At 37.2% G+C, this 16,790-nt stretch overlaps 1 protein-coding gene across 5 annotated transcripts in view; it reads right to left on the reverse strand.

The window, feature by feature from the left end:
* Positions 1-430: 430 nt before the first annotated feature.
* The window catches only part of LOC121296410 (myocardin-like), a 195,561-nt gene continuing 179,201 nt past the window's right edge, over positions 431-16,790 (reverse strand). For 2 of the 5 annotated variants that reach the window (XM_041221934.1, XM_041221935.1), the window contains 11 exons: positions 16,528-16,603; positions 15,301-15,465; positions 12,693-12,871; positions 9,514-9,639; positions 8,995-9,257; positions 8,576-8,729; positions 7,262-8,215; positions 6,576-6,713; positions 5,567-5,686; positions 4,902-4,959; positions 431-4,469 (listed from right to left, as the gene is read on the reverse strand). In XM_041221934.1, coding sequence (XP_041077868.1) covers positions 3,919-4,469; positions 4,902-4,959; positions 5,567-5,686; positions 6,576-6,713; positions 7,262-8,215; positions 8,576-8,729; positions 8,995-9,257; positions 9,514-9,639; positions 12,693-12,871; positions 15,301-15,465; positions 16,528-16,603 — 2,784 coding nt within the window. In that variant the 3' untranslated portion in view covers positions 431-3,918. The remainder of the gene's footprint in view (positions 4,470-4,901; positions 4,960-5,566; positions 5,687-6,575; positions 6,714-7,261; positions 8,216-8,575; positions 8,730-8,994; positions 9,258-9,513; positions 9,640-12,692; positions 12,872-15,300; positions 15,466-16,527; positions 16,604-16,790) is intronic. The other 3 variants (XM_041221938.1, XM_041221937.1, XM_041221939.1) reach the window with 3 other exon arrangements.

Here is a 16,790-nt window from a genome sequence, read left to right on the forward strand (position 1 = left end):
TAAATAAATAAATAAATAAATTTAGTTTTTCAGTTTCTTCCAGGCATACTGCACCTTGCTTTCCATGGTGACAGGTAATATCTCTTTTGTATATAAGAGGTGGGTTTGCATAAACTTCCATAAACCCTCTGATCATTATTGAGGTACACACTAGCTTAAATCCATGAGCAATATTATGCTTTGTTATTCATTAAAGTTAATAATGGGGGGAAAAATCCAACTCAGATGACAGAAGTCCACTATATAACAAACTGGCTCTCATATGCAATTCTCCTTGTACGTGGTTTAGTTTTTTGTAATTACAGTATTGATTCTATTTAACAAAAGAATAATATTCTTTGTAAAAATCATGGAACTTTGCCCTTATAGTGTGCAGTTGTCTAGTCCCCCGTCCCCTCCCCATCCCTCCCCAAATTAAACATAACTCCGATTTTATCATAAAAGATTTATTAAGAACACACAATGCCAAATCCAGGTTTAAAGTTCAGATCAAGCTTATATACAAATAGCAAAAAAAATCTGTATGATACAGCACAATAAGCTCAAAGTACAGTATTTACAGAGTGCAAAAAATAAAGCATACAGTTGGGAAGGAATCTCGTTCATGGAATTGGTCAGTGTAACAATGACTCTTTCATAGGCTGTTCCGATTGGCAGTTACGTCCAGATACAGGCCACTTGCTACTTACATTTAAATGAAATGGCAGTTCAGAAGTGATTCAGGATACTTTTAGCATGAAGATGTTTAGCAGATTCTATGGGTGAGCTAATGTTAATGTCCAGTCTGTAATCATTCATCTTGGCTGAGGTCAAGTAGCAATGTCGTAGCTTTATGTTCAATATTATCCTTGTTCAATGATTATTTTTATATTGTTTAAGTAGCATGGGCAGTTTCTTAAAATTGAATCCCACTGAACAGTTTGAACTTTTCCTTGTTTGAATCTGACCTCTTATAGCGCAGAGCCGCTGCAGGGAGCACAGCATTTGATTTTTGGCATCAATAGACAACCAAAAAAATAAAATTATAATAAATTGATTGCAAGCTCAAACCATTCCACACAAACTACAACTTAAATGAGACAGGCGTTTAGCAGTAACATGTATTTAAAAAAGCTTGTATGGGCCTAAGTGTTGAAAACCCATAAAGCCATTACAACAGCACTGGCATATATAATACATACATGCAATTATTTTTTTCAAATTGCATAATGCAATACTTTTGTACTGATTGCATTAGTTCAACAGTAAACCAGGCACATCTTTTTGATTCTTGTAATGCAGGACATAATGTAGACATTAGCTGAAGCTGTTTGTTAACTGGACTTGGGCAGCATACCTTCAATGTTTATCCAACTGTCAAATTAACTTCTATTTTTTATTTTATTTTAATCCTTCCATAGTTTAGCCTCATAGTTAGTGTTCTGCACACAGTACCTGATTAGCAATCAGTCCAGTTAGTATACAATTCAAGGGTAATTTTGGCTGTACGGACACAAACGTTCTTTACACCTGAAAAACCCTTAATGGGTATTTTACAAGAAGCCCTTATGGAGCTGTTTTCAGCAAACTGCTTTTAAGTATAGTACTGGTATGTAAAAAAGGATGATTAAAAAAGGGATGCCTGAAGATTAGATTAGTAAGTAATAGAACAGTTTTTTTTTGTTTGTTTGTTTTTTTTTTTTATGTAAATAATATAGACCAAGATTTAAGAGGGTGTAAAATAATAAATAGTCAACTTTTCTAAATGTCTATCCTTCAACATCATTATTTTTGTATTTGATCTCAAGCTTTTTTATGTTTACATAATACCTGTGGGGAAAATTATTTATTTTTGTTATTTATTTGTCGTTTATAAAGAGCTTTTACATGAAATGTTCAAACCTTCAAACAAAAGTTGCTGGGAAAAAACAATGACCATGTTCGTATTAGTTCATATTACAGAAATGATTATCAAAAAGCTATCTTGCAAAAGAAACCAATACATAAATTATATCTGACAGAAAAACAAAAAAACCTTCTCCTTTCTTTAATAGGTAATATGATGGGGGTTTACTGATACGAGTTGTGCTTATTCAAAATGAAAGAATATTGAAACACAGCTACGGTCGTTCCAGAACTATTAAAAATACTATAATGAGGAGTGTAACACTGATATTTTATTGTAAAAGCCACATCTAAACAATACATCTTGATAGTTTCACAATACTTGTTGGTCTGTGGTTTTGTACCGCTGTATCATTTTAAAATCCTTTCAATGTAAATGGTACAGCAGCGCTGTAAACTGACATCAATGACCTAGGGACTTGCAGTATTTCAATCAGGTGATGTGTGTTTTTAATGCCACATGCATCATTCCCCCCCCCCCCCCCCCCTTTTTTCATTTATAAATATGTTCAGCATCATTTTAACAGTGTACTGTAGTACCAGGTGGATCCATACATGTGGAATGGGTTTGCGGCTTATTAACTATTAAACTTTATTTTTTTATTTTATTTTTTTACTAACTCAAACAACAATGTCAGTTGTTAGAAAGGTAAGAAAGAAGTGCTGCTTGGTTGGACCTTCTTCACCTTTTAAGATAATTATTCAATACTTTCAACATTTTTAGAAACATGAAGAAAAAAGAAATCTATACAAATGTAAAGAACAAAAAAAAAAAGAATGCAATTCAAGCATTCGATAACCAGACAAAACAAGTCTAATTGTGATTCTTAAAATCTAACGTGTGGTTAGTGTTATAATACAGCCTGATATATCCAATTGTGAAACTGCAGGAATGTCTAAGATTTACAAAAGTTGAAAGTAATAAATAAGTCTGAGAAATACAGCACTTGAGTAAAGTTAGGGGGTGGGGGTGCTACAAGACTTTAAATAATTTTGTACACACCTTGATCCCAGAATACAAATGTGTGGGGCTACATTCTAAATTAAAAATACAGATATTAGTTAGTGTACACTAGTCTTTTAAATGTAAACCCTTCTTATATTATTCACATGCATCCTCCGCTCTGAGGGGGGTCTACTTATTTTATCATACACTTTGTGATGGATGACAGGTTCTATTGCAAACATGCAAACTTTTAATGTTTTATTAATTAGTGTTTGCTGTATATGCATAGCTTTTTCCTTTGTAAAAGTGAGTTGGAAAAACTTTCCATTTATAAAAATAATGTACTTTTTTATACACTTTGTTTGTCCGCGTACTTAGTGTAGCTCTTTCTCTTTTTAAAAAGCAAACATGGTTTAAATGCTATAAAATATTTGCATGGAATGGCTTCTAAATAATTTCACTCCTAAATATAATAAAATGCAATCCTGTGATAAATCTTACTAAGCTATAACTGTGCAATGTGAGCATTCATAAAATTACAACAGCAAGACAAATTGGTAGCTTCCAGCATTTTATGTAATGCTGTTCCGAAACTGTGTTGCGACTCGTAGACACCGTCTGTCCATCCAATGTAGACCTCAATTACTTTCTGATAAACTTTTTACAAAGTACCACTGAAAAGGTATTGTATGTACAAATTGTTTATGGTTAGCAAACATATCTTTATAATAATGTACATTTCTACTGCTTATCTAATAGTTTTGCAAAAGTCTTTCCATTCAGTTTGTTTCCAGTAATATAAATATGTTTTCCTCAAGTGTTTTTTAACATCATAATACTGCATAGTAATCAAAACTGCACATCTTGAGCACAACTGGAGATATGAATCAAGGCTGGTTGTGTTTTTTTCTTTTTGCTTCACTTTTCCTTTTCAAAAGAACACACACCCTCTGTATTATAACACAATCCTGTCTCTAGCTCTGGCTATCAAACAGGATGATTTTCTAATAAAACATTTGCTATATACATCCTTTGTTTACCTTCCATTTTGGTGTAATTGCATGATTTCATAATGTCAATGGTCAAGTTTACCACTGCTCTAAATGCAGGTCCATGGCAGGATTTAAATTGAGATCTGTAACATCCAAGAACTCTGTGTTGAAGATACTGGGACCAGTTACTGGAAGAGGGGCAAACCCAGTCGCCGAACTTGGGGGTGTAAGGTCCAACCATTCCATGGTTTCCCAGGGTGACTCGTTGAAAGCGAGGTTCAAACCCTGGCCCTCGGTTGTCGACTGTGATATTCTGGCATCTATTGGAGAAAGTGGGGTCTCCATCATGTTGTGGGTGTTGAGCAGTTCCTCTTGGTGACAGCCTGAAAACCCATCAGCCATCCCTTCATGCTGGGGATTTTCAGTCTCGATTTTGAGCAGAGCAATTTCATTAGCCCTGCTCATGGGGCTGTTCAATAAGGCTTCAAGGTGGTTGTCCCGGCTACTGCTGCCATGTGCAAAGGAAGACATTTGTTTGTAAGGCCCTTGAGTTTTTCGTACAGGCACACTGGTGCTCCCTGAGGACACCGTGATACGAGGCACTTTTGATATGCAAGACCGTTCTTCTTTGGCATGAGCTGGCATTTCTGCAGGTACACAAGAGCAGAGGTTTAATAACCAGCATTATTTTATTGTTACATTTTAAGTCGTTTTCTATTAAAGCACCAAATGATATATCAGACAGCATCAAAGGCACACTTAATAAACTTCACAACCTTTTGAAGGTTTAAACCCATAAGAATTTCAACCATTCTTTTTGTTCTCATGAGAAGAAATCTGGATATAGTTAAGTGGTAAAAACTAAGCGATTTGGAAAAGAACCGGCCCCCCTCCCAAAAAAAAAAAAAAAAAAACAGACTGTCTACCTTGGAAAACAAAAACTGGTTCACTTATGAAGCAATAACTCAAAACACAAGACCTGATATGTTTAAGAGATCTCAGATTTTTGTACAGTTAAATTCCTCTAAGACTGTAATAATAATAGTGATGTCTTTACATTTATATTCATAGGTTCTCACCTCCACTCTCAATTAGGACATCTAGAAGTTCATCCATCTGCTGACTTCTAGTCAGTTGCTGAAATTAAATTGAAGATACATTTTACTCGATATTCCTGTACATGTTGTATAACAGTACTTTTTCTTGTAACAAAAACATACATTTGAAAATCTACAATTGTATGGCATAACTCTTCAGGTGTACGATTCAAAATGGCCCAGAACATTTAACAGTTAACATTCATATTTGTAGATCAGGCATCTTCAAATAGCATCTATTAAAATCAATGTTCTTTTTGTCATGTGTACACCCCCCCCCCCCCCCCCCCCCCAAATCCATAATTTAGTAATCTAAAATAGTGGGGCGTAAAAACAAGTGTCATTTTTGGACAATAAAGGATGTTCGAACTGAGATACTGTTCCTAAAAGAACCATTTTATATTTTTTGCAAAAGTAGAAAAGGGACTTTTTTAAAACAAAAATGATTTTAGATTTATTTAGCTTTGTCGCCGACAGGATTTACCAAATCTTTTTTGCATATTAACTAAAGGGAAAACACGCGTGTAAGCCAGGAAGAAGCATGCAGTGCCGTTAAAATACTGGTGAAAAGCAATGAATTAGATGGATGCATATATGAAAGGATTAACTTCTCATATCTGGCTGAATTAGATTTCAATTTAGTTTACCTGCTTTACTGCATCTTCATAGGAGGGGGGTTGTTTAATCTTTAAGTCTGAGCTACAGAAGGCAACAGTAGAGATGGGAAACTTTTGACCCGAGTGCCCAGGAGAGTGCAATATAGCCATCTATATGGAAAAAGTAAAAGTTTAGGTTATATTCGGTATTAGAAAGGGGGTTTTAAAAGAATAAATAGTAACTGGCACTCTGAAAGGGACAAAATCTAACCTTTCTGGCTGGGGGTTCTCTTCTTGATTAGCTAAACATATTCAAAGGTTTGAGTTGAAAAAGGAAGCAGTCATGTGGATGTAACTGGGTGACTAAGCAGCCGTGAAAGACAGAAATGGATAGAGAGCCTTAGAGAAAACCTCAATCTAGACAAACAAATCTCTGATTGGGAAAGGTGAGAAGTGTTTACAACCTTTTTCAAATGCTATTTGAAGACACATGTATTTAACTAACAATACATTGCGAATACCTTGAGTAGGTGTTTCAGAAAATTACCATTGGTATGCATTCCCAAACTCTCCTGTCCTTATTATGTAGTTTTGCTTTCTGCTTACAGGAAACCACATTGATAAACAGTTTGAAGGGGTGAAATATACTGAACATATGGTGTTTCAGCAGAAAGTAGAATTGCGAACACCACCTGTTTTATACTAGAGAAACAGTGTGTATCTGTGTTGCTCTTGTGTGATTGCCAATGATAAATAGGTCAAATTATAGAAAAGCAGGAGATGGTAAATTATGTATGTTTTTCCCCCTTTATTTTTGTGTTGTTATAAGCACTACTATTAAGTTGGGAACCCATTTGAAGTTGCTTGGGTCTGTCATGACCTCCAGTGCAAACTGCCGTACTGTTATAGTTTAGAATTATTCTTAGTTTTTCTGTGTTGGTATTCTTGTTGCTCTTTGGCGACACCCTAATATTTAACCCCCCCCCCCCCCCCCCAAATGTAAGAAACCTGTAAATGGAGGGTACGACCTTGTTATATTCATTTCTCGGTCATCACATACCTTGGGACTATTTGGTGCAGAGTGCTCCCTGCGGCTGAAACTGTTTTCTGTAACATTTGAGAACACTGGCTGCATATTCCTTTGGTCTGCAGAACAACAGCAAGAATTCCCTGGCTGGCCAGTACTATTCTGTGGAATCTAGAACAAGGAAAACCCTTTTAAAGTGATGCATTTTAAACGCTATCTGCTATGAACTGTACTTCTGAAATGATCAGAGAAAAAAAAATGTGGGTGGGGCGTATTCAGCAGCTGTATAAACAACTTGTTTCTTTATGATAATGGTTTTTCTTATGAATACATTGGAATGTACATTGCGGAGTTAATGTCCTCTTTCTACATTAAAGTTCTAATTGGAGACGTGTCATACATCCTTTGCTTCCACCACAGCAGCCAAACTAAATAAGAAGTCATTTCAAGAAAACCTGTGGTTTGTAAATATATGAGATTTGCATATATTTTGTAATGATGCCATGAAATGAGTGTATTCCAAGCTCATGTATTACAAAGGCAAATTGGCACATATTCCCCAGTTATGTGCTGTACAGTGTTTTTTTAAGTTAAATATAATAGTTTTGATATGAAATCCCTATTAACCAACACCATATTTTAAAAAATCTGGTATTGTTCAGAAAAAGGACTATTCTTTTAATTGAATCAAATCTCAGCAGCAGTGTATATCTCTTTACCTGGACTGGCCGTTGTCTGTTTCCATTTTGTTGCGGTGAACGACTGCGACTGTCCCCTGCCTGGGTGCTGGGGGAGACAGACAGCAGGTAGGGGTTGTTGGGGGATGGAGGGAGGCTTGCTGACTTGGCAAGAGGGGAATGCTGTGGGGAACACTGCGGGCTCAAGAATGCAGACATTGTGGGGCTTCCGCCAGCCGATTCCATGCAGCGGGGGCTCACCATGCTGGAGATCTGTGGCGGCTCACAAGAGTTTAAGCTTTCCATGCAGCTGCTGGGTAGATTGTTTTTGATGTGCTTGGACAACAACGGGCAGCTGGAAGCCACATGCTCCTGCTTGATAGAAACACCAAAGAAGTGCTGCTGCTGGTGAGGCAGCATCTGTGTCTCCTGCTGACCATGGTTCCGTTTGCGCCTGTGCAGCTGCATCTTGAGCTCCTCGACCTGCCGCTGCTCTTGGTGCAGTTTCCAGGTGAGCTCATCGATCATCTTCTGCTTCTCCACTAGCATCTTGTCCTTCTCTGTGTCCACCAGGCCGTCCATCTCTGCCTGCATGCAGCCCCCATTCATGCTGCCCATCAAACCCTCGTCGGTGCTCAGATGGCTGGGGGAAGGCTGAATGCCGAACTGCGGGGAGGACATTTGAACGTCACTGAAGCTGTCTGGTAGAGAGCCATTAACAGAGAGATCTGAAGACGCCGGAGAGATGGGTGGGGTGGAGCTAGTGCTGCCAAACTGGTAGAACCCATTGGACATGCTGCTGGATGAACTCTGAGACTGGTAGCCTGACATGGAACCCACTGGAGTCACTGGGAAGGTGACTGTTGTGATATCGCTTGATGTTGGTACCACGTTGGTGTTTGGATCCTGGAAAGGCTTGAGCCGTTCAATGAGAGCAGTTTTGGTGCCGGAAACTGGGAGACCTCTGATTCGCAGCTGCTGTCTCAGCTCAGACACCTGGAATTATGATTGAAGAGGGAGAGCCAAATGATTACATACAGTCAAATATTAAAGACCACCACCTGACCAGGTTTAGAAAGTTCCTTGAGCAGTCTCTGAAAACAGTTTTCACTGTAAAGTGATACATATTGTTTTAAGTCAATATATATATATATATATATATATATATATATATAGATATATTATATATATATATATATATATAATATATATATATATATATGATGGAGAATCTTTAGATCGTTACCTAAAGGTGGTTATTAGTTAGAGTATCTGAGTGGATTATAGTAAATGTTTTTTATACATCAAATCTACTTTTTTTTAATGTGGTTCTAAATACTAAAGATCATGACTTACTTTGAGATCATCCAGATTGGAAGGTAAGGGTGCAGGCTTTATTGGAGAGATCTGGGATTGCCCCGAAAAGGTGCTCTTAACAGGAGACAGGGAGCTGCTTGAGATAGTGCTGGTGGGTGCATTCGTAATCCTTGGCAAGGATTCACTACATTGCCTAAAACAAATATTGTATTAGGTGTTAAACATAAAATACCGTGCAGTTATAATGATGAAAATACAGAAAATGATGTTATTTCCAAGAGACCATGTGAAAACTCTTTTTGACCTCCCTCTTCCATGTGCTATTCAATCAAACTTCCAGATACAGATGGGCACTCTTCAAACCACCACCCTGTGAGCTCTGAATTGAAAACGCCCTTACGCTGCCCCTCTGGAAAAGCATGATTGCACTTCAGCATGTGGACCCCGACTGTACTCACTTGATCTGGGGCTGGGGCTGGGGCTGGTAGTTGAAGTGCTGTTGGTGCTGCTGTGGTTGGTGGTGGCGCTTCTGTTGACTCAGTATCTGGAGCTGGAGGAAGAGCTGTTGCTGCTGGAGAAGTCTGGCGTAGGCAGAGTCCATTGGGGGAGGGGACCTCTCAGCTTTCTGGTCTGGTGGAATATACTGGTGGTATTTCAGTTTCTTCACCTTTGGCTTAGTGTCTTTGGGTTTCTTGTGTCGATTCTTATCACACGTCTTTGACTATTGGATAGGGGGAAAAAAACAAGCCATTAAAAAATGCTTGATAGTCCATTTGAAATGTTTCCACATGAGTACCACATCTACTTTGCTTAAGGCAAAATACTTTCCAGGTATGCCTTATGTATTGTAATTTATTTCTTTATTTTAGAAACTCATTTGTTTGTTGAAAAGTTAAACGATTGTCTGATTTTTATGATTTTTTTTACTTTTATACTTGATTATGTGCTGCAAACACATACATTCCCTAGTATCTCACCTTCACAATAGCAGGGACAGGTATGGGTGACGTGAGCTGATGGTTTGTCGTTATTGGGCTTTCTGCTTGGTTTGTTTGATTATTGGGTAAATCATTTTCTCCATGTATTTCTCTTTTTGGAGATACCTGGAAGAGAAATACAAAGTTAATCTTTTATTATTTACGTAGATACAAATGTTATATATATAATATATATATATATATATATATATATATATATATATATATATATACATACACATACACACACACACACACACACACACACACACACAGACATATACACACACACAGTAGATGCCGGTTATCAGCAACCCTGATAAAAACAGCTTTCGATTATTAACATGTTCCCAGGAACCAATCCTGTCCCATAGACTTTAATGTAATTCTGATATTAGCAACTTCACGCTGCTTATTGAAAACTTTATTACTAGTTGCCAATAATACAGAGCACACTTGCATGATTTATGTGCATACTTCATGCAGTTTTTATAACACACTGACTTCGCAACTATGTATTTCTGGAGGACTGAGACAGAATTGTGGCTTTGAAACTGGCTACAAAACTTCACGCAAAATTGAGATGGATTCACAGTGGGAGGTGGTACATTATAAAAAGCAAGTAGCATTGTTCAATTTATTAATTTAAGATCTGATTTTGGATTTTTTTTTTTTTGCATCATTCATATTCAAAAACAAAGTGATTGGTAGAATTGAACTGTTCCAAACTCCTAAGCTAATGTGAAGCAATTTCCCAAATTCAGCTGTTCAGCTTCCTTTTAAACATACTTTATTTTCCATGCATTGCACTTGTTACAGTATATAAACAGAATACATTTATTTCACACATAAGGATGGCCTCGGGTGGCTTGCTGGTTACTAACCAGAGAACACACTGTTCTGCACTAAATGCTAGTGTGTTCATAAAATAGCTAATTTAGGAAAAAGTTACAAAAAAGATTGGAATGTTTTTTCGCTGTATGACTCATAGTATGACCTTTTACAAGGTTAACTAAATGATGCTGGATTTGGTGTAAAACATCATCCATTAAGGCAAAACATCAAAAGTGTTGATAAGAATCACTGATCTAAGACTGAGTCACTTTTTAAAATTAAACTCAGATGTGAAAAGTAGGAATTCAGCTTGAAAAAGGAAATGTCCTTTAGGCTGTCCTTGGGTCACTATGATATTGCTCTACCTTACCTATCATGACCGTTAGAACAGGACATGTGGAAACACTTGGTCACTGCTTTCAATCCTATACACGTGACACCAATAATAGTTTAATCGTCTCATGCCACTGCGCTCGCTGAACGCACAATAGTTTGGCACACTGACAGCGGTGCTGGAAAATCAAGACCCCTGTGCCAAGTACACTGTGTAACAAAGACATGGGTATGCAGAAAGAAGGTCGAAGCCAAGGATCTGTCACATCCAGGTTAACAGTCATTCAAGAGACTTTGCAGGACAAACAGTGTTCTCTTGTACCCACTATGTGCAGATATCCTTGCCGAATGACTCACATCATGTTGAAAACACTGCATTCAATATGCTACAACTTGTTAATAATCTTATACAGGATGCTTTGCAGCCCCTTTACTGAATACAATACTAAATATTGGATATTTTTGCAACACATTTAATGGGATTGTTTGCATAAATCAGATCTGATCATATCTTGTATGCTATTACTATTTATGCCAAGCAATCACAAGAAATACCATTCTTCACAGCGGTTATATTTTAACAAGAACGCTCGACTGTCCCTATAACTTACAGTGGAGGATCAACGCGGAATATTAAAGTACAGAAAAGTAGCCTAGAATTTCCTTTATATACATCCAGAAAAGAAATTGAATCTTATTAAATTGGAGAGCATTACACAATACGTTTTGGCAAAATAATCAATCTGGAATGCTGGCTATAGTTCAAATTGACCTTTAATGATAATCTAAGAAGTTAAGGTTTCTTGTACAATGGCTAGACAGTGATAGCTGGCAATAAAATCACAAGATGATGGACCTGGTATTTCTGCTGCATTCAATGGAGTGCAAGCTTAATGACTGACAAAGCGGCCCTCTTCAATCAAATGTATCAAAACACTCACACAGAGGTTCTTTTCAATATTTCAGACAAAAAACCCCAACAAAAACTGTTTTTGTATTTTTATATTTAACAAGTGCAGAAAAATAACAACAATTATTGGTACATTATTTTAGTTATAAGCACAGCTACGGAATCCCCACTAGCATTCCAGACATTTCTGCTGATCTGTGCGACCTCTATGTCTTCAAGGAACATTTGGTATTCTGGATTAAAGGTCATTAAAATGGGCTTGTCCTGCTGTTCACAGAATATACATGGAGTAAATGAAGTTGCAAGACATTGTGTATGCAAAGGTCCAACAAGAAATGTTCAAGTTGCATACCCCCTGTGAACAGGTTGGCTTCGTGGTGACGTCAGACCCAGAAGAAGATGGCACAGAAAGACAGTACTGCAGGGTATGAAAGCGCTGCTTGCGTGCTCAATTAATAAATAAAAAGGCTGAACAAAACAAAACTCTTCACAGAAACAAAAAGGCACAGTGGCCAAAGCAAACAGATACTAAACAAACACTGACCAAACCCTAAATAAAACAAGTCTCTTACAGGTGTCAAGCCAGCATGAGTAGCAGTTTTTATTTTCGTTTCAATTTCTCTTCAACTCACATTTTTTTCTCCCTGAACACACCAACCCCGTTCAGCCAAAGCTGCTAGTTTTTATATTGGGGCCGAGGGATTAACTGTCTATTAATTACCTTGTTTATCTCTCTGCCACATTTGGCACAGGGTTTCTCGTATGTGTGGTCAACAGCCAGTTTGTCAATAATCATTCGCTGTTGACCACTCATTCTCACAATTTTTTCTGGATGGAGCATTTGAACCCCATTCAGGCTGCAAACAATAACAATAAAACGGTGTGTTTTTACACACAAACAATACAATTTAAATATTAATAATAAAACAAATACAAATATAAATACATATGCACACAGGGGTGGAGTGTACCCCGTCACACACCCTAATATAGAGTTCCAATTGTGGATGCCAGAACACATGACCTGTAGAGCATGCATTGCATTCCTATCGGACAAGGCCAGGGCTGGTCCATTAGTGGATTTGGTTGTTCAAGCCCTCACCTGCTGTGCAGCTCCTGCTGAGTCTGGGGGAGACTCTTCAGGGCTCTTTGTTTCTGGGGGTGAGCACACCGAACCCTGAGACTCGTCACTCCGCAGCTGTTCAGGAGACAGACTGTCGCTGCTGCTGTCTTCTTCAAATGTGTACGAGTCTTCTTGTTTGGGGAACTTTTCATGATTCACTGCATGAATAAAGAAAGCCAACAGCAGTAGTAAATAAAGTTGCATCATGATGAACCACCTGCTACATTTAGTTAATTAAAAACTTAATGAAAATCTATTTTTAAGTTCATTGTTGTATACTGTGATGTGCGTGTTGTATGGTCATTTGACCTTTTCAGATGGGACAGTGGTTATTCATGAGTTGAATCTATCCATAACATCAAACACTCATACATTTAGAGGTACAACTGCCAAAATCACTATGTATGCGCTTTTTTTTTTTTAATAGGTGGATTTGCAAGAAAACAGGAACTGCTTTATAGACATAACAACAAATTACAAAACAGCTTCTTTGTAATCTGTATCTTAACTAGAATAAAACTGACAAGCTCTTGATTCCAATGATACCCTTACCCCCTACCCTTAATAACCACAATGCAGAGACATACATTGTCAACTAGAGGCTTAACTGCAGGACAGTAGGCAGGGGGATTCGCTTTGTATCTGAACATGTGAACTGCCAAATACAGCTCCTGGTTTTAATCCCAGCATTTTGTACACTGGCAATGTTGGGGCCTCTCTGTAAGTACAAAGGGGTGGTTTTATTTCCTACACCTGTCTATTTGGCCTTACTCAGGTTCTATACAAAACCCTGTGGACACCTGACTGCAAGCTGTCTAGTTGTGTCATATTAGGTCATTTGGAGGACTCTATGCTTGGACATAGTGGAAAAAGAAGAATAAGGTACACCTAAGGGTTGCTAACCCAAAATGCAAAGCTCTCTTTGAAATAAATTGATTTATGAATTTGTGGACTAGAAAAATCATTACAAAAGTACAGCCAAACATTTGTTATTCAGATGTTGCTCCAATGAAACTTGAAATTCGTATAAAATTTGACCCATTTTAAAGTGTTATAAAAAAAAATTAAATCAAGTTTATCATCTTAGCAATTGGTTTTCACACATTGGGGGTGAACCCAACACCTTTGAATGAAAAGTGTTAATGCACTCGTCCAAGGCCACCATGCTAGTCAAGTCAATTCGCGCCTTGACTATTTATCCCCTTTTTAAATTTATTGCCAATAAGAGTCTCCCAGTTGGTTCAGAAAGGGACAGCTGCATTATGGCAAAGATCTGTCAGAATCTTTGTAGGTGGTTTAGTAGAACCCCAAATGATAATAGCACTGGTAGCTCTAAATATGTGATTTATGAAGTTAAGGATAACAGAGTTAGTGCCAACTTTATTTTAGAAAGACAAAACAAATACCATTAGTTTTGTTAATGCAGTCTCTAAGGAAAGTGCAAGTAAATTGATTTATCCATTAGTAAAGCCTTGATTAATGCAGTTGCCACAGAGAGGACAATTATATTTTATTCGAGGAGACCAAGTTTTAAATAAAACTATACTTAACCCCAATTTCTCACAAACTGCAATTGTATCAATCAAGTATTTTTTCTAAGCAGGTGAAAACAAGATCTATGTGGATAGTCCAGAAATAAGTCTAAATTATCAATCATTTGTCAATCGTTTGTGTCTATTTTTGGGTTGCAGTATTATCTTGCAGACAGAAAAAAAGGAACACTCATTTCTTGAAATGTTTTTTCAAGTTGCCTTCTATCAGTTCTTTTTCCAGCAGCAGGAGCAGTCATCTATACAACGTGGGGATGACAAATGCCATACTTTTCTTCCTATCTTGTATTGTCCCCAAGCCTGTATATCTCCTTGATTTCAGGACCCCATGTCTCTACACTAATCTCAAACATAATGGAGCTCGGCCTCTGCTAATTTCCATTGCATGAGCTTTGTGCATACTAACCTATTGCTTGAGGTGATGACAGGACAGCAGCATAAACAGCAGCTGATATCAGCCTTCAGCTATGCACTGCATGGCAAGGGACATTTTCTCGCCCAGTGGCCAACGTGTTTTAATCAAAGTGAAAGCCCTTTACTATGCAAAGGAATGCCGCTAGAGTTTAAATGGCCTTCACAGAATTTTTTCTTTTAGTTTGTATGCACTACAAATTAAGTTTTGAAAAGCCTCAAAAATCAAACTTTACCAATAAAAAAATAATAATAAAATCTAAATTTTACTAAAAAAAAAAACCCTGCAAATGCATCGTGTTGAAAGTGTAGTTTTTTTATTTTTTTTTCAGTAAACAACAAGTAATTAACTAGCTACGTTTTATTGTTTGTCTAACAGGATACCATTGACAGGAAGAATTTAAGAGAAAGTTACAAAGTTTTTAGATTGTGTATTTATTTTGAATAGTTTCTATAAGAGAATCAGTACAAACATTTTTTGCAGATCTGAGAAATTGTGTTTGGTGACAGACAAGTGGAAAAAGCCAGTCCTTCTCTGATCATGCTATGTGTTATAGGGGATCCTCAAACACTTCGGTATGTGGTTAGCAAAGCAAGTGCATGTCTATTTTTTTATTGTCAGATACCTTTCACTGCAGCTTCTTTTACAGCGGAATCAACGGGAATGATATTCTTTTCTACCAGCTCCAAAGGGCCTGGTCTGAGTGCAATTTTCTCATTAAGATCGTCGGCTAGTCTGGCTCGCTTCAGTTTCATCTGAGTAGCTTGTAAGGACCCTTCCGCAGCGGAGTCTGCACAGTAAACATAATGATAAGCATTATTAATCCACTGTAGCAATTCCAGGCTCCACTATAAATCAATGAAAGGATTTCTACTTAAGAAAAAAGTTGTATGTGCGTTTGTATCATAACTAGGGTTTGAAGTTTTTGGCTTTTATTTTTGATCACATGATGTCCCTTTAAACTTATTTTGAGCTGATTCTGCTTCCTAATGAAACGGAAAAATCACTTAATTACAAAACAATATCACTTGTTTTCACCCTCATATCTTGACTGAGCCTGATTCTGTTTTGCTTTATTTTTTATTTCAAAATGACATGATCAATTACGTTAACTGCTCATCGCTGATCCTAATCGCCTAGTTTATCGTTGGGCTTTTGTTGTTTTCACTCATTTAACAGAGTTGTCCTGAAAGATTAAAATAAAATACCCAGTACAGAGCGTACACTGATAGCAAGTTCAGCATTTCAAATTTCCTTGATTTGTAGCAAAGAAAAAAAAAATCTTAAATCCAGTCATTAACTAGCAGTTCTCTCTTTGTTAGGATGCAGAGACAGCTTAGCAATGACTAATTAACATTTAAAGGGAGGTAGAGATTTGGAAAATAAAAACCGAAAGTTCAAGCCCTAATCATAACCACACCCCACGCGGTAATGTCTTTACCAGGCAAGTCTCTCTACAGTTACAATAATCTGAGAATGAATTGCGGGATATTAATCTCTCCTGATAAACTACTGAAACTAATCTCACTCAATTTTATTCAGGTTTACTGTATGCACCACAACTGTGTATTTGCAAAATCAAACCACTAAATGTATGGTGGCTTTGTATATAAAGTGTAGTTTGCCAAACAATATAATGACAAATTATTTGTAAAATCTGATGTGTTTTCAAATGATGTTGGTGACCCTAACGTCCCATTTTGTCAATCTTTACAGCTTTAAATATTGGAATAAAATAGCCTGAAACTTCTGGCAGAAGTTGTTGCTTGATTAAGATAAGCAGCGGTGATAAATACATACTTAGTAGCCACTTGCTTTAGAGCAAAGTGGCAACAATGAAGTCGCCTCTTACCTTGTAAAATATGCATATTGACCAAATCTGACTTCTCTGGTCTGCTTTTGATCTTGTGCTTTAAGTAATCCTCTGTCTGTAAAATATAAAAACAAGAGATGTATGTGGTAAAATAGTGACCAATGCCTTATGCTGGTGTTGTTTCAAACCAGACTCAAAGCGCAATGGGGAAGTCCTACAGACAGACTGGTGTACAACTTCATAAAAGGAGCAGCGATAACTAATCTTTAAAAGTACAAAGCAATTAATTCAAATTTTGCTTT

This window comes from Polyodon spathula, chromosome 21 (assembly GCF_017654505.1).
Source record: "Polyodon spathula isolate WHYD16114869_AA chromosome 21, ASM1765450v1, whole genome shotgun sequence".
NCBI classification, from domain to species: domain Eukaryota; kingdom Metazoa; phylum Chordata; class Actinopteri; order Acipenseriformes; family Polyodontidae; genus Polyodon; species Polyodon spathula.